This window comes from Vulpes vulpes, chromosome 1 (genome assembly GCF_048418805.1).
Source record: "Vulpes vulpes isolate BD-2025 chromosome 1, VulVul3, whole genome shotgun sequence".
Classification (NCBI taxonomy): Eukaryota; Metazoa; Chordata; class Mammalia; order Carnivora; family Canidae; genus Vulpes; species Vulpes vulpes.
In genome coordinates, this window is record NC_132780.1 from 32,305,514 (window position 1) to 32,331,729 (window position 26,216).

Below are 26,216 nucleotides of genomic sequence, written 5' to 3' on the forward strand. Positions count from 1 at the left end.
CACTGATAACATAGTTCTGGGATGACTACCTCTGATCTTCTTTTAAATAAGAGCAAAATAAGTTCCTATCTTATTTAAGCCATCTTCCTTCCATTCCCTGTTACGAGCAACTGAATGCAGTTCCTAAAGAGAACAGCATGGCATCAGAGTTACAAGTATAGATTCCGGAGCCTGAGCATTCAATTCTGAATCCTGCTTTGCTGTACATCGGCTTTGTGACATTAGGCGAGGGATTGAACTTTCTCGTGCCTTAGTTTCTTTACCTGTGATATGGAGTTGATAATAGCTCACCTCGCAATTCTTGTAAGGACTGAATGAGTGAAAACATACACAATGCTTAGAAACTTTGAGTAAGAACACTTATTGTTCTTACGGGTATGATTCTTCATGGACCCAGTCTGAGTAAAGAAGTAATTTGTTCAATATGAGAACCATGAAATATTAGAGCTTATATTCCTGTCCCTTGTTTTTCACAATTTTTTTAAAAAAATATTTTATTTATTTATGAGAGACACACACACACACAGAGAATGTGCATGAGTGGTGAGGAGGAGCAGAGAGAGAGGGAGAAGCAGACTCCCTGCTGAGCAGGGAGCCCAACCTGAGGCTCGGTCCCAAGACCTCGGGATCATGACTTGAGCCGAAGGCAGACACCTGATAGACTGAGCCACCCAGGTGCCCCCCTTGTTTTTCCCAGTTAGCAAAAGATGCGGAGATGGAAAGCCTGTCCTGTGTCACACACCTGCAGGAACAGCAGGGTCAGGTGCAAATCCAGAGTCCTGCCGCTCCTCGGCTCATGTCTCCTCAGCCCCACTGTGTCTCCTGGCATGAACCTTATAGAGGCACCCAGATGATGGGTGGGCCGTGTCTATATTTAAATCAGATGGTTAAGTTTCTATTTCCCCTTCCAATTGCTCAGGTCTCTATCTGCCTCACTTAGTATGTGCCAAATGATGTTACATTTATCGATCACTTAGTATGTGCCAAGGCCTGTTCTAAGCTCTGTGTATTAAGGCATCATATCCTGACACTAGATCTGAGACATAGTTATGATTATAGTTCCCATTTTAAAGATGGAGAAACTGAGGCCAGGTAACTTGCCCAAGGTCACACAGCGAGTTAAGGCACGGTGGGTAATTGAACCCAGGCAACCTGGCTTGGGGGAGCCCACACTTTTAACCTGCAACACCACATATTCCACCTGGGAAGACACTGGCCTTAGCAGCTAGAATCCAGGCATATGTCCTTGGTCTCAAGTTGAAAGAACTCTGTCTGGAGCCCCAGTTGGTAGGACTTGGCCTTTCTCAGCTGCTTCCTGGTACCTCTTGAGCAAGCCTCCACTCAAGGCCAGTGAAGAAGCGGAACTGCTGGAATGGGGAACATCTGACAGGGATATAGGAGAAGCTGAGGACTGGCCTCCTCCTGCCCCCAGGACTGTGCTCCAGGCCCTTTACGGCTGGGAAGGATGATGTGGGGACAGGGCATTGCGGGGGAGGAGGGGCGGTGGGAAGCTGGTGGCCTCTGCTCCAGCAGAGCTGGGGCAGGTCTGAGAGCGCTGGGGCTAGGCCAGGCCCACCTCCCCGGTGGTCTCGTCCTACTCAGCCCCTGAATTGCTCCGTCCCTGGCCGGCCTCTGCGGGACCCCAGACCCCAGACCCCAGACCCAACAGCCACCTGTCCCAGGTGAAGACTTTAAATCTTAGTTTCCACCTCTTATTCACCAGTGACCCTGGGCTAATTATAACCTTCAGCCCCATTTCCTTCATCTATAAAGTGGGTTTATGGGGATGAAGCGGTGTCAGGTGTGTGAGGATCGAGCTGAGCCGCCACCACGGAGGGCTTCACAGTTCTTGTTGCTGGCTTTTCGTGGAGCGAAGTAGAGGTGATGGCCTAACGAAAAGCACCATCCTGTGTGTCCCCCACTGCTGTAGGACACAGGGCTGTGGGGGCAGGGAATGCACCTTGGGGCAGACCAGGGGCAGGTTCTTGCTGCTGTCCCCTCGGAGCCACCTCTACCTCCCCTGGGTGGGCCTGTGTGGCTGCCGGTCTCACGGAAGGTACAGTGGCCCTTCCCCTCCTCCTAAAAAGCCAGATGTGGGAAGAGGGGTGGCTAGATTGGGGCTCCGGGCTTGGGAGGGTGTCCAGCCTCACATCTGACACCTGGAAGCAGATTCTGAGGACCTAAGGAAAACACTAGAATCCAGGTTCACCAGATCAGACCAGTGCTTGATGCACATTACACTTGCGGCCTTAACCTCTTACAGGCACTGGGCTTCTGTCCTGAAGAGTCACAGAGTCCTGGGGTTCACAGGCTTATGTAATCTTCTCTTCAGTACCAGCCCCAGCAACCCTGGGGTGTGAGAGCATGAATGAGCCCTGAGGGCCATGAGCTCGCTCATGAGAGTTGGGGGACGGGGGAGCTAAGAGAGAAAGATAAGCTCACACTATAACCAAAATGGATTTTGTTGTTGTTGTTGTTTAGAATCATTATAGGAACCAGGAGGGAGGGAAAAGCCTGGGCTCTCAGTTTTCCAGTATCCTTGGCCCACTGATGAGGTCTCTGTGACCCTAGAAAAGTGACAAAAGTCATTCCTATGTCCCCCCCCACCGATCTGCTTCAGAGCAACCCCTCCTGATTTAAGGCTTTGTTTTCAAATTTTCAAATCTCTTCCTACCTCCTGTGTATAGGGTTTCTACCTACCCTATACACAGTTGGTTTTCCTTTGGCCAATTGGGTGAATTCTCGCTCCTTCCTCTTCACGGACCCTAACTGCAGCTTAAAACCACCACCACCTGGGGCACCTGGGTGGCTCAGTAGTGAGCATCTGTCTTCAGCTCAGGTCGTGATCTGGGCATCAAGTTCTGTATCAGGCTCCCTATGGAAGCCTGCTTCTCCCTCTGCCTGTGCCTCTGACTCTGTGTGTCTCATGAATATATAAATAAAATCTTTAAAAAAAACAAAAACAAAACGCCAATCACCCCACAGCCCAGTTTTCTGACTCGGTGACCATAGGTACATGAGAAGCCTGTCTGAGTGGGGCTGAAACCATTTCTATAAACAACTTATAACTAGTGCTGTTGAGGATGTGACCTTTTATCTAAGTATAAAAATCAATGTAGAGATCACTTAGTCTATGTAAGGATGAGAGTTCAGAGGATGCCTTGGACGGAATGTCTGTGTCCTACACCTGCCCCCTAAACTCCTAACACGTGTGATGGTATTTGGAGGGAAGGCCTGTAGGAAGAATCCTGGTGTAGATGGCCTTAGGGATGGGACCCCATGATAGGATTAGTGCCCTTGTCAGAGAGCTTTCTTCTTTCCTCCACCATGTGAGGCTACAGGGAGAAGGTGGCCCTGCCAGCGAGAGAGCCCACGACAGGTGCCCAGCCTGCCAGCACCCTCATCTCGGCCTTCCCAGCCTCCAACACCAGGAGAAATAAATGGCTGTTGTTCTGAGCCGCTCGGTATGTGGTATTTGGTTACACCAGCCTGAGCTGAGGCAGAAATGTTAAGGAGAAAATTAAAAACTCAGATTGGCTCTGGTTGCATTGTCTAGAACAGCTTGAGTCCTTTGGAGGGGGTTGGGGGAGGGGTGGCGGCAGAGGAAGGAAGCAGAATGGTGTATCTCACCATGTTGGCTTCTGAAGCCCTGGTGTTTTTGTCTTATCACAGGAAAAGGCAGGAGGGGATCCAGGTCCCCACCTGACAGCTGGCTGAGGGGCTGCAGGACTGGCTGGATGAGCAGCAGCTGTGGCGGGCCAGGCCCTGTGGCAGGTGTCTCTGTGGCCGGTCCTCTGTGGCTGGGTCCTCTGTCATCGGGCTGTCTGTGGCCAGTCCTCTGTGCTGGGGCCTCTGTGGCCAGGCCAGTGCCATGACAGCTGAGTCAGAGGCCACTGCCACTGCCCCGTGGCAGGACGTTGCTGCAGCCCACTGGCAAGTGTACACTCCTGCTCTCAGCAAAGAGGCATCGGAAAGCTCACTTCTGTTTGCAGATCTGGGCTTATCAAGCCACTGCCCCGGGAGCTCACTCCAGGGAAAACCTAAGAGCTCTTCAACCTCCATATTTTCCACTCTTGCATCACCTCTGCTGTCGGAAGCAGAGAGCAGGGAGGAAAGACACGGTGCAAACAGTGTGACACGATATTTACTCTGCTCATTAAAAAGCTGTAACTTGCTAAGGGGACTGGAGAAGCTATTAAGCAATTGGGGGTGGGGAGGGGAGGGGAAGGTCTCCTCGTCCATGGCTGTCCTGAGGGTAGGATTTACAGACCAGGAAACAAAATCACGTCTCCTCTTAACAAGACTGCTCCATGGTTCAGTTCTGTTCAGAGCCCCATCTCCCCTACTGCTGTCGTTCCTCTGTCCTCCTGTCCTGGCAGGCTCCCAGGAACATGCGGCTCTTGCTGACTCTGAAGAGCCCAGAGGTACCCCTAGAGTTTGGGCAGTTCGTTGCCTTACTGGCCACGGCTCCCTCTTCTGATCACCCCCTTTGTTCTACCTAAATATTTGAGATGAAGTTTAAGTGATGTTTCCAGAGGCTCCCCCGGCCCTCCAGCGTCTAAGGTACTGTCCCTTTCTGAACCCTGCAACCCTGGATTTCCGTGTCGGTATTTAGCCGTGCACACAGGGGTCCTGTATTTCCACAACTGATCATATCCAGGTTGTGATCTGTCTCCCTAAACATTCCAGAGAGGCCAGGGCCACCACCAGCCTCAGGGGCCTTTGACCATAACTCATTTTATTTATTTTTTAAAGATTTATTTTATTTTAGAGAGAGCATGTGAGGAAGGGGAAGGGGGAGAGGGAGAGAGAGAACCTTAAGCAGGCTCCCTGCTGAGCAGGGAGCCTGCCATGGGTCTCAATCCCAGGACCCTGAGATCATGACCTGAGCAGAAATCAAGAATCGGACGCTTAACCAACTAAGTCACCCAGGTGTTCCCCCTAAATAATTTGAAGCGAAGATGTGTGAAGAGGAAATGGATTTTTAAAAATTCCCCCAATATTTTTCTAGTTTTTTTGTCCTGTAAAAATGCACTATCACCTAAAGAAAATGCAGCTTCTGTGTAAGAATTGCTCTCAAATATAAGAAGCAATTCAAATACTAAAATATTAATAAATATAATCTGTGTGTGTGTGTATGCCATGTATGTGCACAAGTGCACGCCCATGGACTGAGTGTGTCTCCTCCACACACAGCAAGTGTGCAAACCCCTCACCGGAGCCTATGGAGGAGGAGTAGGTCTCATCCTACCCAACACTGGCATGCTGCTGAGTTTTCAGTGAATTGAGCAAGCCTGTACTTTTAGCCTCCTTTATCCCCCATCTGCCAAGGGAGTTTATTCCTACACTTGATAATGCTTCTCTGAGGTTAAAAAGAAAGTCTGGTACATGTTTTCCTGATGTCATTACCTCCTGTGGGTGAAAAGTCACCATATCCTTCATAATCATTCTTTTTAGGGCCGTAGGAGACCCCACGGTAACCGTCTGTACTGCAATAGCTTGCAAGACCTTGTGCAAAGACCTGCTCCAATGCCACCCGAACAGCCACTCTTGATGCCACCCCACAGAAGCATGTCTGACAACAGGACCACCAGAGACACGATACTTTCTGAAAATCCCAACTTTAGAATTGCCTTTCACCACATTTGAGGCAGGGTCTAGTCTTAAGATTCGAAAAATAAGTTATTGTGTGATATTAAAACTTATGAAGCCGATGCCAACACCCTCTCAGACTTGAAAGCATTGTAGACGATCAGCAGATGGAAGTATGGGCTATGTGGTTCAATAAGATCTGGATTTGAATTCCGCTCTCCTACTAACTAGCTGTGTGACCTTAGGCAAAATCATTTCCTATCTCCAAACCTCTGTTCCCCCTTTTCCAAAGCGAGGCTGGTGATAATACCTGTCTGATGTGTGAGGCACACATGAGACAATAAACATGAAAGCACTTTATAGTTTAAATGTCGGTTATTTACTGGCACACGCAGCACACTGGCACACTGCAGCTGTGGTTCTCAGCCCTGAGTGTGCATCAGAATCCCTAGAGGGCTTGTTAAAACCCAGACTGCTGGGTCCCACATCTGGAGATTCTGATTCAGTAGCTCTGGTTGGTGCCCAAGAATTTGCCTTTCTAGCAAGTTCTCAGGTGATGCTGCAGCTGCTGGCCTGGGGGGCCACACTTTGAGAACCATTGCGCTACTTCCTTCCCAGCCACATTCCTTCTTACCGCATTATGAATTCCTTAAAGCATAATCTCAGCTTGTTGTGATGTCGATAGAGCTTTGGGTCAGCTGGAATTTCGGCCAAGAACACTTGGGCTACTTCCAGTGGTCCCTGGTGAAGAAAGGAACAGAACAATATGAAATTGGAAAGAAAATTAAATTGCTTGGGGGGAAAAAAATCTTGGATTGACTTCTGAGTTTGAACACTTAATTCCGTAGGTGGTGTGACCAAAACAAAAACAAAAAAAATCAAGGAAGGTCCTGAACTTCTTAGGCAACTTTGATTTCTTAGGAGTCTGAACATTTAGGAGAATACTCAGAAGTATAAATGTATTTTCTGTTTTTTTTTTTAAAGATTTTATTTATTTATTTATTTATTTATTTGAGAAAGAGAGTGTATGTGAGCAGGTGTGGGTAGGGGAGGGGCAGAGGGAGAAGGAGAAGTGGACTCCCCACTGAGCCGGGAGCTCAATGTGGGACTTGATCCCAGTAACCCAAGATCATGACCTGAGCCGAAGACAGTCGTTTAACCAACTGAGCCAACCAGGTGCCCCCAAATGTATTTTCTTAATCAAAGGCTATACTAATAATAGGCTCTCCTTTGTATGTAAAGGTAATACTATTGCATCACAGGGTATGTGCTTTGAGTTGCTTTTCTAAAAATGGGGATTGTCTTGATTTGTCTATTCATATATTCACTTGTTTAGTTGCCCCAGTGGTGGGCACCATTTTGTGTAACTGCTGCCTTGTGTCAGACATATGCATAGTGTATATGTAGTCCAGGGCTGTGGGCTTATAAAGTCTTCCTTTTCGTTAAAGGATTGGGACTTATAGCGAAAACTTCCCAATATTTTCTTTTATCATGGAAATGTAATAGTAATTTCTCCTCCGCTATTTCTACTTCCCTGATATTATCTGGACACAATTTTTGCAGGCAAGTCCAGCTGTGCTGAGGAATAAGCCACAGTTCTCACTGGGTTTTTGAGTGGAGGTGTAGACAAGGACAAAAATGGATCTGAAATTAAGGATACCCACTGGACAGAAAGTATGAAGCTAGTACTTCCCTGCATCTGAGACTGATTTAGTTACATGCTGAGTTTGGGAGTGAGGATTCTAAGGGTTTGACAATATCCAGCTTGGTGTGAAGTAGCCCAAGAAGCCTGGTCCCTGGTTACTCCTGGCTGGCAAGACCTCTGGCATGCTGGGTTCATCGGGTGACTGACCCAGGGGCTGCATGTTCTAGACCCTTTCTCATCTCTCCTACAGATATTCTTAGATTGGTCTCCAGCTCTGCAATGACTCTGCCTAAATTAGGCATTACTAAGCCCTCTGTAACAGGCCCCCAGATCTGGAACATGCTGCCAGGTCTGGCTTCCAAGTGAAGATCTCTCTGTGAAAACTGTCCTCCTTAGACATGGTTCACTCATGTCTGGGACTTTTCTACCATGGGTTGTTACATGAAGCAGAGGAGGTCTCCTCAAGTCTTCTAAATCTCATAAGTGTTGGGTCTAAGTTAGGGATACCATTTATGTGTGGACCAGGCTCCTCCTCAACCTCAAGGAAGGAGGATGTCGATATATAATGAAAACCAAAATAACAAGAACCAGAGGAATTGCCACCAGCTGATTGTGCTCACCTGATTTACAGTAGCTCCGACGGAGCCCTGAAGGACCATCTGAAGCATCTTGGCATCAGGAGGCTCCTGGTTAATGGCGACCGCTAGCTGCAAGGTCTTCTTCTTCATATCTTCAATGGCAACTTCAATTGGTGTCAAAACAAACTGAACATAGGACATAAGAGTAGGGAAGTCATTGTCTGGTCTTGTAAGCCATAGACAAATCTGGAACTATCACACACCTGGATTTGAAGAAGCAGGTAAGGAGCCTTTCAGAGTATTTCAAATAATCCGGATGGGTTAAGAGGAAGGAAAGGCCTAACGCTTCTCGAACACTTACTGTATTCCAGGAACTTTGCATACATTTCTCATTTAGTCCTTCAAACCACCTCTGTCTTCTCTCCACCTTACCCAGGGACGAGTTGGTTAAGTTAAGGAAGTGCCACCAAATGACACAAGGTAGTAAGCAGGAAGCTTGGAATTAGATCACCATGATGTCTACATTCAAAATCCATGTGTTCTTTCTACACTGTCAAGTTTCCTTTTCAATTATTGAACAAGTTACTTGACTTGGAAAAAGTATTAGAAGCACAGCACTCAAAGTTTTGCCCCACCTTAAAACATGATTTTGACATCATTTGTACCTTCTCAGACTCACACCGAAGGTGATTTCCTAGTTAACAGAATTCTCTTAAGGGTCAAGCTGCTAGTTGTCAAGTTCTGCGGGTTTGGGGTAGGGTCCTTCCTGAATGTTGCAGGTGGAGTTATGCCCCTCCCCCCCAACTTCATATAGTGAAGCCCTAATTCCCAGGACCTCAGAATGTGACCTTATTTGAGATAGGGTCTTTATAGAGGTAATCAAGTTAAAGAGAGGTCACTAGGATAGGCCCTCTATGTGGATGTCCCTAGAGGAAGAGGACATTTGGACACAGAGACATAGGTAGAGGGAGAGGATGTGAAGATATGCGGTGAAGACCATCATCTACAAGCCAAGGAGGGAGGCCCAGAACACATCCATTCCCCTATAACCCTTGGAAGGAACCAACCCTGCCACCATCTTGATTTGGCCCTTGGCCTCCGAAACCGTGAGACAACACATTTCTGCTGTTTAAGCCATGCAGTTTGTGTCCTTTGTTACAACAGCCCTGGCCATCTAACACACTGAGGTTCTCAGGGAATGAAAAAAGGCCAAGAAAAGCTGCGAGGATTCTTGGAACGCTGGGTGGCTTAGTGACTGAGCCTTTGGCTCAGGTTGTGATCCTGGGGTCCTGGGATCAAGTCCCACATTAGGCTCCCCACACAGAGCCTACTTCTCCCTCTGCCTATGTCTCTCTCTCTCTCTCTCTCTCTCTCTCTCAGTGCCTTTCATGAATAAAGAAATAAAATCTTAAAAAAATAAAAATAAAAGAAATGCTGTGAGGATTCTTACTGGGACCATGAGTTTATTTTGGTGTTATGCCTTCCTGTCCTAGTATTCAGAAGGCCAAAACAATAAGAAATATAATGGATGCGTTCTAAACCAACCTCCTCTTAACTGAGCCACTCATTCAGGACTTCTCTCACCTCTCTGAAGCTCACTCTCTGATGTGGTTGCTGAACACCCTAGCCGGTGGGCAGTGAGCTCAACCACTTCTGCTCCTGCCCCATGAGACATCCGTTCACCAACTTGATGATGCCTGTTATAGTTGTTATTTTAAATGACCTAATCTAATTAAATAATGCACAAGCTGATGAACTGTGGGTGTGGAAAGAAACAGTACTGTTTCTACAAAAACCACGCTGAACACCAGCAAAACGTCATGAAAGTGAGCTGCCATAAAGATTCCTGCCATGTTAGGTGTGCCCAAGACAACTGTAAAGGGCTAGGGGCAAGCAAATCATAAAAATCTGGAAGGACTCTGCCCTCATATTGTTTAGCAAGTATCTTTAAGCTTCTCCTCTGCTTTATAGAGATGAAAACTGAAAATTAGGAACAGGGTGTTATGGGTGGGGCTTATACTAGAAAGACAATGCTGAATTGTGATCCGCCAACCCAAATCACAGGGAAGGCTGGGGCCCTATATAAATTGAATGACAAATAAATGTACACAGATGTATTCTAAAGTAAAATAAAGTGGAGCACCTGGGTGGTTCAGTGGTTGAATGTCTGCCTTTGGCTCAGGTTGTGATCCCGGAGTCCTGGGATCGAGTCCTGCATCAGTCTCCCTGCAGAGAACCTGCTTCTCTCTCTGCCTGTGTCTCTGCCACTCTCTGTCTCTCATGAATAAATAAATAAAATCTTTAAAAATAAATAAAGTAAAATAAAGTATTTATACTATGTCTAGTTCTGAGACACTTTCTTGTTCAGCCCTATTAAAACGGATTCAAAGTCTTCTACTGTACACAGAACCAGAGAAGAGAGAAGAGTCCTTGCTCTCAGTGTAGAGATGGGGAAGCTGAATGAAAATAAGTGTCTCAGGCAATGCTGCAGGAAGAATCTGGGACTAGAAGTCACCTGGTCTCCCTGTCTATTTTACATAGGCCCCTCTTTTCAAGGGCTTTCTCGCTTGCTGTTCCTGGTCTCTCATAATTCATAACACAACTCTGACTGAATCACATATTTGCTTCTAAACATCTAAAAATTCAATATCAACCATTTAAAATTTAAATATATATTTCATATAAACATATCATAAAAATATACATATTAAATACTGTAATTGTGCCACTATATTTAAGTTAAAGATATTACTTCAAAACATAAAATATTTAAATATAAAATGACGCTACAAAATGTGCAGCTGTCTAAATGGGATTCCCTGGAGCCATGAGGATCACAGGATAACCACCACAATATATTTCAAGTGTGTCCCTTTTTTGGGTTCTCACTCCAGTCTGCCATGAAGGAGCGTGGAGGAGATGTGTGTGTGTGTGTGTGTGTGTGTGTGTGTGTGTGTGTGTGTCATCCTGGGAGGGAGACTCATGCTTTCAGTAGTGACCTCAGCTCGGAGCCCGTTGGCTCCAGATGCCATTACCTCTTCCTTCTGGATGACGCTGATCCTGGTCTTGATGTAGGGGAAGGCGTGCATGGTGGTCAGGATGGTGTTCCGCCGGTACTGCTCATGCAGGTCTCCCCGGGGCCGCCCCTCCAGGGTGAAGGGGGTGGTGTACATGAACCTCCGCAGATTGAAATTCTTCTCAAAGTAGGTTACCCTGTCTTTCATCTCATACTCATCAAAGTAGGGTTCCACGAAAGTGATCTGTATGTAGGCCTGAGGGGAAGAGGGTGGGAGAAGGAGGAGATGAGCTGGTCTGGATACACTGGGGAGGCTTGCTGGGACACAGCAAGGTTGCACCACCCCTGCGCGCACCCCAAAGCCACAGAAGCTGAGAACATCAGGCCAGACGTCAGCTATCCCTGCTCTGCACCCCCAGGGAGAGACAGGGTGTGAGAAGGACAGGGCAACGTGCCCGTGTGAAGTCAGGTCTCCAAGCTGCCCCTCTAAACTGCCCTAACTGGTCCAACTGAAATTTGTTATGGAAGTTCGCCAACTGCTATTCAGAACAGACAATCTTTCCTTTCTGGAAAAACCATGACCCCTACACACTTAGTAGGATGGCCAAGCTGGAGACAAGTGACAAGACTGGGCCCCGCCAGGGATGGAGAGAAGCTGGAACTTTCAGATTCCAAGGGTGGGAATGCAAACTGGTACAGCCCCTTCTGAAGTAGGGTAACAGTTTCTCACTCAGATACATGACACTGACCATACGACCCAGCAGCCCCAACTGATGTGTGTATCCAAGAGAGATGAAAACTATGTGCGTACCACAACCCATACACGATGTCTACAGCAGGAGAGTTCATCGTAGACAAGAACCAGAAACAACCCCAACGTCCTTCCAGTGGGAATGGGTAACCGAACGGTGGTACAGCCACACCACAGAACACAACTTAGCAGGACAAGGGAACCAACTACTACAACATGGATGGGTCTCAAATGCGCTGTGTGGAGGGACAGCAGCCACACTCTCAGGGCTGTGTGACTGCGCTTATTATTGTAGGATTCAATTTACATGACATTCTGGAAAAGGCACAACTATAGAGACAGTAGATCATTGCTGGTCAGGGGTGGTTAGGGGGTCAATACAGATGGGGAGAGGCAGGGGGAAATATTAGGGGGTGATAGAACTTTCCTTCGTGGTGGTGGTTAGACGTGTTTGTCAAAACTCGGAACTAAACACCAGAAAGGTGAATTTCACTCCATGTACCTCATTTAATTTTTTAAAAAGATTTTATTTATTTATTCATGAGAGACACAGAGAGAGAGGCAGAGGGAGAAGCAGGCTCCATGCAGGGAGCCCGATGTGGGACTCGATCCTGGGTCTCCAGGATCACGCCCTGGGCTAAAGGCGGCGCTAAACCGCTGAGCCTCTCGGGCTGCCCTCCATGTACCTCATTTAAAAATGCACATGCATGTACACACACACACACACAAAATGAAGAAGAGTGCACTTAGTAAGAAAGCAAGCCTCTTAAAAAAAAAAAAAAAGAAAGAATACAGGACCCCTGGGTGGCTCAGTGGTTGAGTGTCTGCCTTTGGCTCAGGGCATGATCCCAGATCCTGGGATCAAGTCCAATTGGGCTCCCCACAGGGAACCTGCTTCTCCCTCTGCCTATGTCTCTGCCTCTCTCTGTGTCTCTCATGAATAAATACATAAAATCTTAAAAAAAAAATGACAGTGACCGTTGACTCTGTAGCACCAACCCCCTGAAAGGGATGGGGGGATGTCGGTGACCTCAGCCTGTAAATCGCTACTTAGTGTGATGAAATCCGGCTATAATTCTGAGTTCAGCTTCGCATTTAAAACTCTGCACCTGCACTGGGCATTTGGAAGGAGTCACCACCTGCACTGGGCATTTGGAAGGAGGTGAAAAGCACACCATGTGTCAGGGACGTCAGTGGTGACTCTACGCAGCAGGTGCTGTGCACATTTATCTTCCAGGGACCTGCAACACTTCTGTCAAAGCCTAGCTCGGCTCTCACCACACTTACTAGTTTAGGCCTGGCCCAGGGAAGGTGTGTGAAGTGAGCAAATCTTCTGAAATATGCAGAAAAACAAACTCTTAAATTTGGTCAATTCCTCCCTACTTGCGTCATCTCCTTAGGATCCTGGAGGACAGAACTGAGAGAACAGTTTGGCCTCTTAGCTTTCCATTCCTGCCAGATGGCAAACGCTCCCTGTCCGCCAGCGTTTAATCAATACCTTGAGCTCACATTATTCCCAGCAGCTTAGACAGCGGCATGGAGGCCTCTGTCTCCGTCGGGCAGGCTGAGCAGGAAGCCAGCACCCTTTGATACAATAAGGAACATATCGAGTATTTGCACTTGCTGGCACACAGCTTCCAGACCCTCGGCATTTCCTGAGGGATGGGAGTGCCTTTGTTATTCTAACGAGGTGACTCAAGCTTGGTGGGTCCCAGAATGGGGGCTGGTCACCAGAAGACCAGTCACAGTGATTAGAGGGTTGGGACTCTGGGCTGACTTTGGCCTCTGCCAGGGTGGGGAGGCAGGGGCTGGAGACTTGAGTCCAGTAATGTGGCTTGCGAGATAAGCAATCATGCCTGGACATTAAACCCTAGACCCCAGGACTCCTGACAGGTGCACTTGTAGACCTGCTGGGTTGGGCAGGGGAGACATCCCTGGATTCCAGAAGAGGGTGCATGGAAGTTCTGGGGTCCTTCCCAGACTTTGCTGCCTTGTGTGTACCCTTTATCATAAAACTGCAATTGTCATAAGGCACGTGCCTGAGGTCTGTGAATCATTCTAGTGAATTCCCTAACCTGAGGGATGCTGTGGGAAACCCCAAATTAGTAACCATTCAGTCAGAAGCGTGGGTGGCCCAATGCTGGTGGTGTGGAAGAGAGGGCAATGCTGTGGGGGCCAGAGCCTGTAACTTGTGGAGGGTGACGTGGTCTCAGGGTGGGGGTGGGGAATGTCCTAACTGGATGCGGCACACCCAGCTGCGGATGGGACAGAATACACCCTCCCAAGTGACAAGGGAGGGCGCTGCAGTCCAAGCCCTTTCCCTCATTCCCCCAACGTCACTGGGTGGGCCCTGCACAGGACTGGAAGAAATTCCTGCAGCCTAAAGCCTGGTGCCTCAAAGTGCTGGCAGTGAGAAGTTTGCCTCGTTTCAATATGTTTGAAGTTGTGAAAAGTTTGCAAAGAAAGGCAGTAAAGAATGGTGATCAAGAGGATGGGTTTGAGAGTGACAGATCCTGAACTTGAGTGCTGGCCTTGACATTTGCATGATCCTGGAAAGTTGCTTGACAAAGCACCTCCGTTGTCTCATCTGTAAAATAGGAACGACTACACCTACTTCAAAAGGCTCCTGGAGGATGAAATGAAATGAGGTACACAAGGGGCCTGATGCAGTGCCGGGCATACAGCTGGTGTTTAATAAATGGTAGCTCTTAGGGTTCCTGCCTTTGAACATGGTTTCTTTAAGATCTAACCATGTTGAGCCCTATACAAAAAAAGTTTGGGTACATTTAAATAACTTTGAGAGCCAGAGAGAGGAGGTCATTTTATGATTTGGGGGATAGAACAAAGGAATCGACTCTTTTGCAAATTTCCCCATACCTTGTTAGGATCCAACTTGGTTTTGTCCACAGGAGTAGAGTCTTTTATCACTTCCACAAATTCCTCACCAAAACACTGGCCATAAAATCCCTAGGCAAGAAGAACCAACAGATTATAAAGACTATTTTAATATAATGCAACTCTTTGCATCTCAGAAGTGGAATAAGTTTGGAACAAGCATAAGGAAGAATTTGTTCATTGATTATTGGAAGTCCCTCTCAGCTAATGGAGCAAGTTAGCATTTCTGGAGACATAAATAAAAATCTGAGGAAGTGCAGCACTGCAGTGGTATACGCTTCCCTAAAACAAGTGTGCTCGACTCTAATTCAACCAATGTCTTCGTATTTCCTGAAGCAGCTCCAGGGGAATGGCACTACTTACTTCTTGCCTTTTGTACCCTAGGAACTTGCAGGCCACTAGGCTTCCCAGAATGTGACAAACCACATTTTACAAGAAGACAAAGCATACATTTCTAGTTCTACTTTGGAGAAACATATTAGGGAACCAAGTGGCCTGGGGTCAATTGCCATTCTTCCTTCTCATGAGCTGAGTGACTTTGGACAAGTTGCTCAACCACTCTGGGCCAAGGCCTCTTTGAGTCATGTAGGGATTAAAGTCTCTTGTCTTATTTTCCATGGAAGGATAGCATAAACAACAATTTGGCAACTCAAGTGTTTTAAGTGTGATAGCCACAGAAAAGCATAAGTTTGAAGCACTAGCAAGAAGGAATAAGGAATCAATCTTGAGTTAAGTGTCAGCACTTCAGAAACCCCAGTTACTCCGCTCGAGGGGATTTTGTTTTAGGGCACCCCTTGACTTTCCTTCTGCATTTTTAGGGCTTGGACCTTTCCATGTCTGCTTTCTCACTTTTCTCTATGTAATTTTCTTTTTTTCCTAGCCTTTCCTTTAAGAACATGTCTGCGACATTATGGATCAAATGTAGACAGCAGGTTGGAATTGGGGCTTCCAGTAAAGGAGATGGGACACTGACTCTGATAATCCACAGAGGGGGGCTCCTTGGATCAGCTCATCAGGAATAGCTCACTGTGCTACAGCACATGGTGTGGCTATTGTGGGCATCTCTGTGTCAGAAGTGGGATTTTTTGTCTGGTGATACCAAAAGAATGGCCCTAACACTTTCTCAGGATAACTCCGTAATTTGGCTACATTAAAAGTCAAGGTAATAATCCTAAAGCTGAAAAACTATTACTAACATTTTGAGAGTGATATGAAAGCACATGACATTGACTGACTTTTGGGAAGTCTTGAAAACAAATACTCATCATATAAATTCACAAACTTTGATGAGCAAACACAGAATCTTAGGAAAAAACTCTCCAAATCCTGCTTTACCTTATGATCTTACCTAATGCCTTCATATTATAAATGCAAGGTGGGAAATTTTTTATACAGATCAATGAAGAATCCATAACTTTTTTTGGGGGTAGGCAATGACCCACTCTACCTTGCTTTTGTGAAGTATAAAGTGTCAAGCACTTTTCTTACCTCTAGTCTGTGAGAGATCTCAGGAAGCTTGGTGATAGCAGGCTCTTTGTAAACAAATTCCTGCTCATCTAAATCCCCAAATTTGGATCCATAGAAACCAACTCGGAAGTAAGTCCCAAACATTCTCTTATGACCCTGGTGAGCAAAATAAGACAATTTCTCTTTAGTTAGGTCATTCGTTGAGGATCTATCGGCTTAGAAAGGGCAGGCTTCTCTTATTGTTACAAAGCATTTTGTTCCTATGACTAATATAAACTAAAATCTTGCCTTTAAAAAAATTTAATGGTTATGGAAGAAACTTTGGAAATAATAATAAAGAAATGCCATGAAAGATTTCTAGGACTTCTTTGAAGTGAATTTTAAAAATTCTCACATTTCCTGGTTTTACCATCATTCAAGATCCATTCTTTCAGAATTGTCTGAACTCAGGTCCTCTGCCTATTTCTAGCTCCTCTCCATTTGGTAAGGGAGAGCTACAGCAATGATGTGCTCAAGGCAAATCACTTGCTAGAGAGGAAGCAGGACTAACTATCTCTGGGACAGGGCCACCTGCTGCCAGGTAACAGGACCTGCTGGCCAGGATCCCCAGCTACCTTGCTAATGATGCTGTCAAAAGCCTTCTGTAGCTTGTCATGTGTGGAGGTCAGCTTCCGAAAGTCTCTGTGTGCTTCCAGGATGGGAACGACCAGCTTGTAGACCTCGTTAACTGTCTCGTACAATCCTCCCTTGGAAAGAGAAGAAAATCAACAAGAATTTAGTCCAGTGGAAAGTTAAGAAGAGCATCCAGAGTTCATTATGTGCTGGAGAATGGATTAATAATTGGCACCACAATATTTTACAGAGCAGGAGAGATGTCTGAGCTTCTCTGGGATGGCTGGACCACTCAAACTAAACTAGACGCACGCTGAATGGTACTATATGATGATGTTAAGTGGGCAAAAGTGTTTCCCAAGGAATGAAAACAGACAGGAGACTGGCAGCAGGGACTAGGAACCATTCAGGAAGACAGCTTTGGCATATTTCAATGTCATCAGCAGTCACCCTGTAAGCCAGATGTTTGACACATGTCTGAAAGGAGGACACATGTCTTAAAATTTTGCACCTTAGTGAATTGGTAGGATTCTAACCAATTCATTTTCTGGAATTTTAGGAAAAATAGAAGTATATTGCACTTTCTCAGAATCCCAAAATGGAAAGCAGAAAAAAGAAAAGATAGCTAAAACAAAAAAGATAGTTAAGACATAGAGGTTGTAGGGTAGGAAACCTCAAAATAAAAAGTAGAAAAGAGAAAAAAATATAAGGATGAATATAAAATTGGATCAGCTAAATATAGTTAAGTATTAGATATTTACTGGGGGTGGGGAGGAGAGGGATTATTAACATGAAAATGGGCAAGACGCTTTCTCCACTGTCCTGAATCTCACTGACTTCATCTACTTATGTTTTTTTCTCTTATTAGGAGGGTGTAGACCCAGGGATGCCTGAGTGGCTCAGTGGTTGAGCGTCTGCCTTTGGCTCAGGTTGTGATCCCGGGGTTCTGCGATGGAGGCCCATGTCGGGCTCCCCACAGGGAGCTTGCATCTCCCTCTGCCTATGTCTCTGCCTCTCTCTGTGTGTCTCTAATGAATGAATAAATAAAGTCTAAAAAAAAAAAGGAGTGCGTAGACCAAGGCTAGGTGAATGAGGGGAGTCTCAGGGATTTGGGCTCCCATAGTTCTCTGAGCTGTTTGTGATAATCCTGACTATTACCCAGTTGTCAGAAAGGTGAATCTACTCCTTCCCTCTCCTCCCAGTGGCTCCGCCCTGCTATTTTTCTCCAAGAGACAGAAAATGAGAGAGTGAGAACATGCCTCATCATTTGTGATGTAACCCTGGGCAAGCCTTTTTCTACCTTTTAAATGGAAATAATACAGTGTAACTGCTGCCCAGCCGTGAAAACCAGAATATTGCAGTGATGAAAGGCTTTCTCAGCTCCCTTCAGCAGTGATCTAATGTGTATACATCAAAGTCTTTGGGGGCCACCCTCTGCCCTGCACACCCCAGCACAGGGTGCGCCTGCCTCGGGGTAAGACTGGCATCCATGATGCTGGGATTTCAGCCCATGTGGAGGCCCCGGAATCCCTGTGAGCACTGACCGTGCTGAAGAGTTCAGCTGCGTGCTCCAGGAGGCCCACAAGGCCGCTCTCGGTGAAGTACCGGCCTGAACACACGCCGTCCTCATCAGGTGACAAAGTGTCATCAGAGACTGCAGACTCCTCCAACACATTGGAAGAAATATTCTGAAAGAGACCTCAGTGTAAGCCCAGAGAACAGGGGAACCAGACTGACAAAATGTACCATAGGAACCCAAGATGTGGACCTGAGGCAGCCACATTCAAAGACCCTGCGAGGACAGGGCCTGTGATGATACAATATCTGTAATTCCACCTAGAAAGCAGCTCTGGCTTCTGTTCATTTTGAAAGGACACATTGAGCAACTGGTCTTCAAAACTTAACAAATTTCTTTTCCTTTTGACCTTTAGGGCACACATAAAAGACACTTCCTCAGTGTAACAACACCTGGATTACTGTCATGAAACGACCCTATGGGATGTCCAGCAGTGATCATGGTTTTTAAAAGGCAAAGACCAATTAAGACGTAACTAGACCCCTTGTTTCAACACCCAGTGAACCTTTGAAATGCGCTACTACTGATCTGATGTTCAGGTGAACAGCCATCTTATATGATAAGAACCTATGAGAATGTCCTTGTGGTGGCCATGTTGATGGCAATGCAACTGTTTTTGTTTGTTTGTTTTTAAAGATTTTATTTATTGGGCAGCCCTGGTGGCACAGCGGTTTAGCGCCACCTGCAGCCCAGGGCGTGATCCTGGAGACCCTGGATGGAGTCCCACGTCAGGCTCTCTGTATGATGCCTGCTTCTCCCTCTGCCTGTGTCTCTGCCTCTCTCTCTCTCTCTCTCTCTGAATAAATAAATAAATAAAAATCTTTAAAAAAAATAAAGATTTTATTTATTTATTCATGAGAGACAGAGAGACAGAGAGACAGAGAGAGAGAGAGAGGCAGAGACACAGGGAGGGAGAAGCCGGCTCCATGCAGGGAGCCCAACTCGATCCTGGGTCTCCAGGATCACACCCTGGGCTGAAGGCAGGAGACAAACCGATTCCAATGCAACTGTTTTTAATGTTGTCTCCCATTTTGTTCTTTTTATAAGCTTTTCCTTTACACAAACCATAGAGTTTAAAGTCTGCAGCAGAGAGTACAGTAACCAGGGCCCGGGCTAGGGTTAACCAAGTGAGAAACCAAGGATGAAACACGTAGGGAGGCATTCGGTCTCAGGCTCCTTCTAAGGATGACTGAACTTGCATGACCCTATAAGTGAGTGCTTCTTAAAATTTTGCCCTTAGGCACCTTTTCAATCACCCCAGCTCTGGCCCTTGCAGTGACTCTCATACTCTAGACATGTTAAGAATCTTTTTTTTTTTTTCAACTTGGCACACAGCTGTGGAAGAAATTCATATAGAACATAAAAGTAATGGGACATCTTCCCAGCTTAGAGATTGCAAACAGGTAGCACACACGTCAGTCCTTCCTACTCCTATACTCATAACAGGCATAACTAACCAAGTGTAGCACCATTTCCCTTGAAGTTGAGATATACAGTTGACCTTTGAGCATCATGGGTTTGAAGTGCACAGGTCCATTTCTATGCATTTAAAAAAATACATTGGAAAGATTTTTTAAGATTTGCAACAATTTGAAAAAATTTACAAACTGTAGAGTTTAGAAATACCAGAAGTATTAAGGAGAAGTTAGGTATTACTGTAAAAATACAATATATTACACACATAACATACAAAATACATGTTTATCGACTGTTTATGTTACCAGTAGGGTGTCTGCTCAATGCTAGGCCATTAGTAGTTAAGTTTTGGGAAAAGTTAAAGTTACCTGTGGATTTTTGATTATGTGGGGAGACCCCCGTGTTGTTCAAGGATCAATGTAGTCTAAAAATTCTTTCAGCATAGCACTCCAGACGGCCACTACCAATTGACCAGAGTTGGCTTGTGAGGTAAAATCACTGCCTCCTGGCTTGACTAGCAAGACTGAGTGAATCAACTCTAGCAATCAGGGAAGACAGCTGTCACAGTCCTCCATCTTCACATTCAAGACTGTAATGTAGGAATATAGGAGGCTCTCAGAATCTCTTGTGGCCAGCTTTTTTTTTTCCAAACCTAGTCTTGCTATTATGATGTTTCCAAATTGGAAGTAACAGAAGGTCCAAATGATTCAGTTGAAAGAATCTAATAACTCCAGAAATGAGTACTATTAGAATTGTATGCAATTTTCTAGGGTTGAGGGACAGAGCTGAAGTATCTGAAGTAATGCTGCTTTATTAGCTGTAACCAGGGAAGAAGGATTCTGGCAAACTTTCTTGGCTTCAGAATCAGGGAGGTAAAAGTAACAGCAGTATCTGAGATTGTATCCATATCTACATTTGTGGAATAAACACTGGAGTCTGGGGCATAGAATGTCAACGATCTCAGTGCCTTGGAATTTAGTGGGCTCAAGGTTTATTTTCCTTGCACAAGATTTATTTATCTCCAGTTTATAATTCTTCTCCAAAAATTCAATTTTATTGGAGCAGAAGAAGGTTGAAAACTAGAGCACAAAGCATTTAAGAAATCAACTTAAACATCTGTGGACATCTGTGGCTAACGCGGTCCAGAAGTCCTTTGTCCTTCTGCAGAAGAAAGCCTCCTGGGAAACTCCAGGTGTGGACCTCCACTCTGGCCCAGCCAACCAGAGCAGTCCATTTCTCTGGCCATTATGATTGGCTCAGGGATGAGCATATGGCCCTGTCAGAACCAATAAGATGCATTGAGATTTTTCTCTGCAACTGCTAGTGATGAGCCATCTCTCTCTCCTCCTAGTCTTGAACCTGGAAAGGCATAGACCTAAATACTTCTCAGTGAGCATGTGAAGCCCGTGAAAGGAAAAGCAGAGACAGGAAGTGGTGATAATCCTGAGGTCTGATGATGTGGTTTGGGCCCCTCCTTCCAGTTTGGTAGGTGCTGCTCTGTGCTCACGCAAGCTCATAAATTCCATTTCCATGTTAGGTCTGTGTAGGTTTGGTGTTCTGTCACTTCAAAGCATACAATTCCAAAAAGATTTGGTACATCTCATTGGAGAGAAAAGAACTGGTTCAAAAGCAACAACATAATTTGGCTTCTCTTCTATAGCTGAGAACAATACCTACCTCACTATGTTCTGTGCATCATGAAGACCTATAGTTCACAATTCCTTCCCTTTCCCCTTTCTGGTCCTTCTGAGCTTCCCATGACCCCCAGGCTAGGTCAGATTATAAACACTCATGGTACTTTGTACCTCTTTCTTACAGCATTCATAATTATAATTGAATAAGGAATTGTTAGTTGATGTCATTCTCCCTGGCTAGAATGTAAAGTTCACAAGGACACAGTAAGTGCTCAATAAATAGAAGAAAAATAGAGCTAACTGCCCCCCTGTAGGGACAATGTAGGGTTTTTCTGTTGGTTCCAGAATAACTATTCCATCTCGCCTTGGCATAGCTTATCATAGGCAAATCAACTGAATTCTAGGCGAAATTGGAATTCTCTGGCTTACCAAACATGAAAGTCAATAACAAAATGCCATTAATACTTAAGTGATAAATATCAAATAGAAAATAGTAACTGTGAAAAAGGCATAAAAGAATGATAAATAGTTCAGTTAATGAAGCATGGAAAGAGGATGATCTGATTCAACATTAAGTAAAAAAAACCTAAAGATTTTCTGAGAATTGAAAGAGTAGCACTTAAAATATTTATCCTTGACAATATCAAACAGACAAAATAAATGTGATGAAAGAAGCAGATACATCTAAAATGACTTTTGTAACTGTCTTCACTTTTAGGCGAATGAAAATCAGATGTGGTTTTTTTTTATGCTTTTTGGATAAGAATTTCATTTTTGGCCTCTATAACACACATTTCTGAATTAAGAATAGAAGATATTTGCTGAGGACGAAATGTTAGAATAACTCTTATTGTTACTGAAAGCCATAAGAAAGGAGGGGTTAATGGGGAGAAGCAAACAGGTACCCAGGTGAACAGAGTTCTAGGAACTCAGAAACTCCCAGTCCCCCAGCAATGGTTCCAGTGACTTCTTCCTAAAGCTTGGGGAAACTACTTAGATTGTCCTCTCCCTCTAGCTCACACAGCCATCACAAAATGGTGTTGAAGAATATAGAAAAGAAGCTTTTTTTTTTTTTTTTTTTTTTTTTTTAGAAAAGAAGCTTTTTATAAAATCAGTCATGTAGATTCAAACAAGGATAAACACTTGTAAATGACTGTGAGTCTGGCTTGCAAAGGGCTCTGTATTGTCCATGGTTTCAAGGATAGTCATTTCTGCAGATTATATCTCTCTTAAAAATGGACTCATAAAACTTTTATTTTCTCTAAAGACTGTATTACACTATTCAGCAAAAAGCTGTCCAAGTGGCCACTAAGCATCCTAGCCTGAGTTAATGTTCAGACCCAGGAGACCACTTATTTCCTTTTGCTAACTGTGGGTCATATTCAGCTCATCCTAAGAAAGTAGAGGTTCAGCTCCCTTTTCTCCTTCTCAAGTCAATGTGGTTCTTCCTTGATTTGGGACTGAAGTGTGGGATGCTACAGAATTGAGGCATGCGATCAAAGGAATGGGTCCTGCGGGAAATCATTTCTCTAGTGTTTGGAAAATACTTACGCAGTTGTCGGTGCGCCAACTACAAGTCTGAGAAAGAGTTTAAGTGACCTTAGAAAGGCTACTCTCTCAGTTTTGTTATCTGTAAAGGAGGAGTGATAATACCTTGCCTGTCTGCCTATTTCACTGGTTGGTGGGGAGGGTCAAATGCAATCATGGATCCAAGTGTTTGGGAATGTCTAGAGTGCCCATCAACTTTACATTTATTGTAAATAGTTTTAAAAAATGAATATGGTAAAGCAATTAGAAGAGGCAGATATAATAAGCTAAGGCAGATTTCTTTCAACCTTGGCACTATTGACATTTGAGGCCAGATCATTCTTTGTGGTGGGAGCTGATATGCATTGTAGAATATTCAGCAGCGTCCTTGGCTTCTACGTGTCAGATGTCAATCCCCCCGACCCCCAGTTGTAACAACCAGAAATGTCTCCACTGTCAAACGCCTTCTGGGTTGGGAGGCCAGATTGCCCCCGGTTGAGAACCACCCCTCTAGAGGAAAAGCTGAGCTTGTGCCTCACCTGAAAGCTGACGCTGCCCACGGGCAAGTAGCTGTGGTCCTCCAGCATGCTCAGATATTCGGCCACTAAGGCAGCTGCGTGCACCAGGCACATGGCAGCCTCTGTGTAGCATTTCTTCTTGGTGTGTTTCTCTGCCATGTTCTGGAGCCAGGTCAGCCGCAGATCAGGAGAAGTCTGGTAGCTTTTGGCAATTCTGAGGACAGATTGAGAAAGGTTCAAGGACAGTTGGTTCATGACACTGTTTTTCTATCATGTATGGCCACTTTCTTCCCCCAAGAATTCCCATCCTCCTCCCCGCCCTAAGAGTGTCTCCCTACATGTCTAGAAAATGAGAGAGGAAGCAAACATTTATCAGTCTGGTTGTTTTCACTCCATACAGAGGGTGTGATGGACCTGGTAGCTCAGTAGCTGAATGTCTGCCTTTGGTTCAGGTCATGATCCCAGGTTCCTGGGATCGAGTCCCGCATCAGGCTCTCTGTGGGGAGCCTGCTTCTCCCTCTGCCTCTCTCTGTATGTCTCTCATGAATAAATAAAAAAAATATAAAACGTTTACCTGTACATGAGATCCATAAGCATCTCGGGATCTTCTTGAAATTCTCTCATTTTCACTGTGTCATATAAGATGCTATTCAGATTGCAGAGAAGTTCCTCCACCTGCAAGAAAGGGTACACCTCTAAGCATTCCTGGCTTTGTCATCCATGGTAACAAGCTAGGGCTGCACTGGAAGGGTGAGGGATAGCTATGGATGGGATGCTCTATGGGAGCAGAGCTCGCAGGTGGAGGGGTAGATAGATAGATCTAGATAGATAGATCTAGATGGATCTAGATAGATAGATAGATCTAGATGGATCCTGTGTGGCCTACATCTTTGCAAGTCCGTGTGTTTTGGAGGCCTGGATGTGAGCTGGCTGTTGGGATCCGTGAATTAGCCCTGAATCCTTATAGTATCTTTCTTCCTTTTGTTTAACTTGAAGGGCACCTGGGTGGCTCCGTCAGTTAAGTGTCTGCCTTCGGCTCAGGTCATGATCCCAGGGTCCTGGGATTGAGCCCTGTGTTAGGCTCTCTGCTCAGTAGGGAGTCTACTTCTCCCTCTGTACTCTCTCTCTCTCTCTTTCTCTCAAATAAATCAATAAAAATTTTTTAAAAAATTAATTAATTTGAACTGCTTTTAGCTTTTTGCAACCTGGAAGAGCTCTCACCTGTACTCTGGAACATTAGGGTATTTTATACCAAATAGATGGCAGCTTAGGACTTTAGCTCACATTTCATATCTATCCATTATATATATGAAATATATAATATATATAATATTTATAATATATATTATATATACTGTGCTATATATTAAATACTCATGCATACATAACATTTAAATATTTTATGCATAAGATATAACTGTTAAATAATTCTATGTGTTATGTAATTACACAGCATACACACACGTATATATATATACCAGTTCATATATAACTGGCTGACCTCAAACCGGTATGTGAGATAAAGCACACTCTTTGGTTTACCTGGGTAGGGAAAGGAGTGGCCTGCATGGCAGTGTCCTCTTCTGCGTAGGCCAAGATCGTCCTCAAGGATCTTCTCAGGTACTCCTCGTTAAAGTCTGGTGCCTTGCCCACCAGTGATGCCAGAGACATGGTTACTTGCATCTTTACTCTTGCAAAGTTCTATGTCATGAAGAAGAAAAGATGGAGCAAGTAAGAGGCACTTGGCTAGAGGATAATGGAAGGCAGTGGAGCCAGACACCAGGAACTCCCCAATGTTTCTTTGACTCTGTCTCAATCATTTCCTTTTTTTCTCAATGAAATGCGAGGTATACTTTGCACAAGACTCACATCATTGTTTAAATGGCTTAAATGGATATTGCTCTGACATAAATCTGTCAGCTCCCTTTAAATTTTCATTGAGGACTGGATGGCCTCCATGTTGCAAGGCTGGAAGGTTCCTACAAAGCTGGGTCTCAAAGATGTATCCTTTTGTGCCAAGATTCCTCTTCTTGGGACTTGACTTAAACTGTAAAAAGGAACAGCAACACCCTGGCCATGTGTTCTGATTCCGGACTCTGAGCAGGCAGTAACTTTCAATTTCTCCTTCCCTTCTAGCTCTAGGGAGAAAGATTTATCCAAGGGGCCCCTGAGAAAATGTCCTAAGTACTTTAAATAGTTATGCCTAACATATTATGAGGACCCTGCCTTTTTTCCATGGGCCAATTTATCTTTTAAGAGCACTTGAGCATGCTTGTTAATGTGATCATAGATATAAATACTCTAGATAAACTAAAATCTAGACAAATCTAAATAAACTAAAAATCTAGATAAACTAAAGCAAAGGTTCGCTCTTCTGCAATAAAGTTGAATTCCAAAGGCTGCAAAGCTTCGATTAAAACTCCAGTGCAGATGATACTAATCATTCAAATTCTCATCCACAGTCAATCAGAATTTGGAAACAAGACAAAAGTTTCTGAACTCTTAACCTGCCTGCTGTATTTTTCCCTACAGATGACAACTTTTAATCTACATATATGCATTCCGTTGTTATTGAAACACACAGATGGAAACCACTGTATTCATCAGTCTTTATATTCACTTCTGGTTTCAAATTCAAAAGCTGCTATCTACCTATTTAGTCAACTGTCTCCTTCACATGGGACAGAAGGAAATTGCAATCCTACAAACTTTCTTCCACCAATGTTTTGCACTGACTTTCTCTCCTGGTTCTAGGTCACCCAGCCATCTGAGCTCTTACACTGGTAGCTCCAAAGCTGAACCGCATAAGGAGATAGAGGGTGGCACAGGCTTGGCTCCGGGTGACATCCATGCTGCTGCTGCAGTGGTGTAAGACTCGTTGGCACAGGTCTGCACACTGCTCCACCTCCTCCTCAAACAGCAGATCCCCGAACTAGGAAAGACACAGAAGCCATTAGGCATCACTTGGCACTTTCAGATTTTCTCTGGA

The 26,216-nt window shown here is 44.9% G+C and overlaps 1 protein-coding gene across 3 annotated transcripts in view; it reads right to left on the bottom strand.

Moving 5' to 3' along the window:
- The window catches only part of DOCK8 (dedicator of cytokinesis 8), a 227,655-nt gene that overhangs the window by 4,656 nt on the left and 196,783 nt on the right, over nt 1-26,216 (bottom strand). For all 3 annotated transcript variants that reach the window (XM_072762059.1, XM_026001584.2, XM_026001585.2), the window contains 11 exons: nt 26,007-26,159; nt 24,770-24,928; nt 23,802-23,902; nt 23,249-23,441; nt 18,101-18,244; nt 16,559-16,690; nt 15,966-16,100; nt 14,460-14,549; nt 10,851-11,087; nt 7,858-8,001; nt 6,227-6,333 (listed from right to left, as the gene is read on the bottom strand). In XM_072762059.1, coding sequence (XP_072618160.1) covers nt 6,227-6,333; nt 7,858-8,001; nt 10,851-11,087; nt 14,460-14,549; nt 15,966-16,100; nt 16,559-16,690; nt 18,101-18,244; nt 23,249-23,441; nt 23,802-23,902; nt 24,770-24,928; nt 26,007-26,159 — 1,595 coding nt within the window. The remainder of the gene's footprint in view (nt 1-6,226; nt 6,334-7,857; nt 8,002-10,850; nt 11,088-14,459; nt 14,550-15,965; nt 16,101-16,558; nt 16,691-18,100; nt 18,245-23,248; nt 23,442-23,801; nt 23,903-24,769; nt 24,929-26,006; nt 26,160-26,216) is intronic.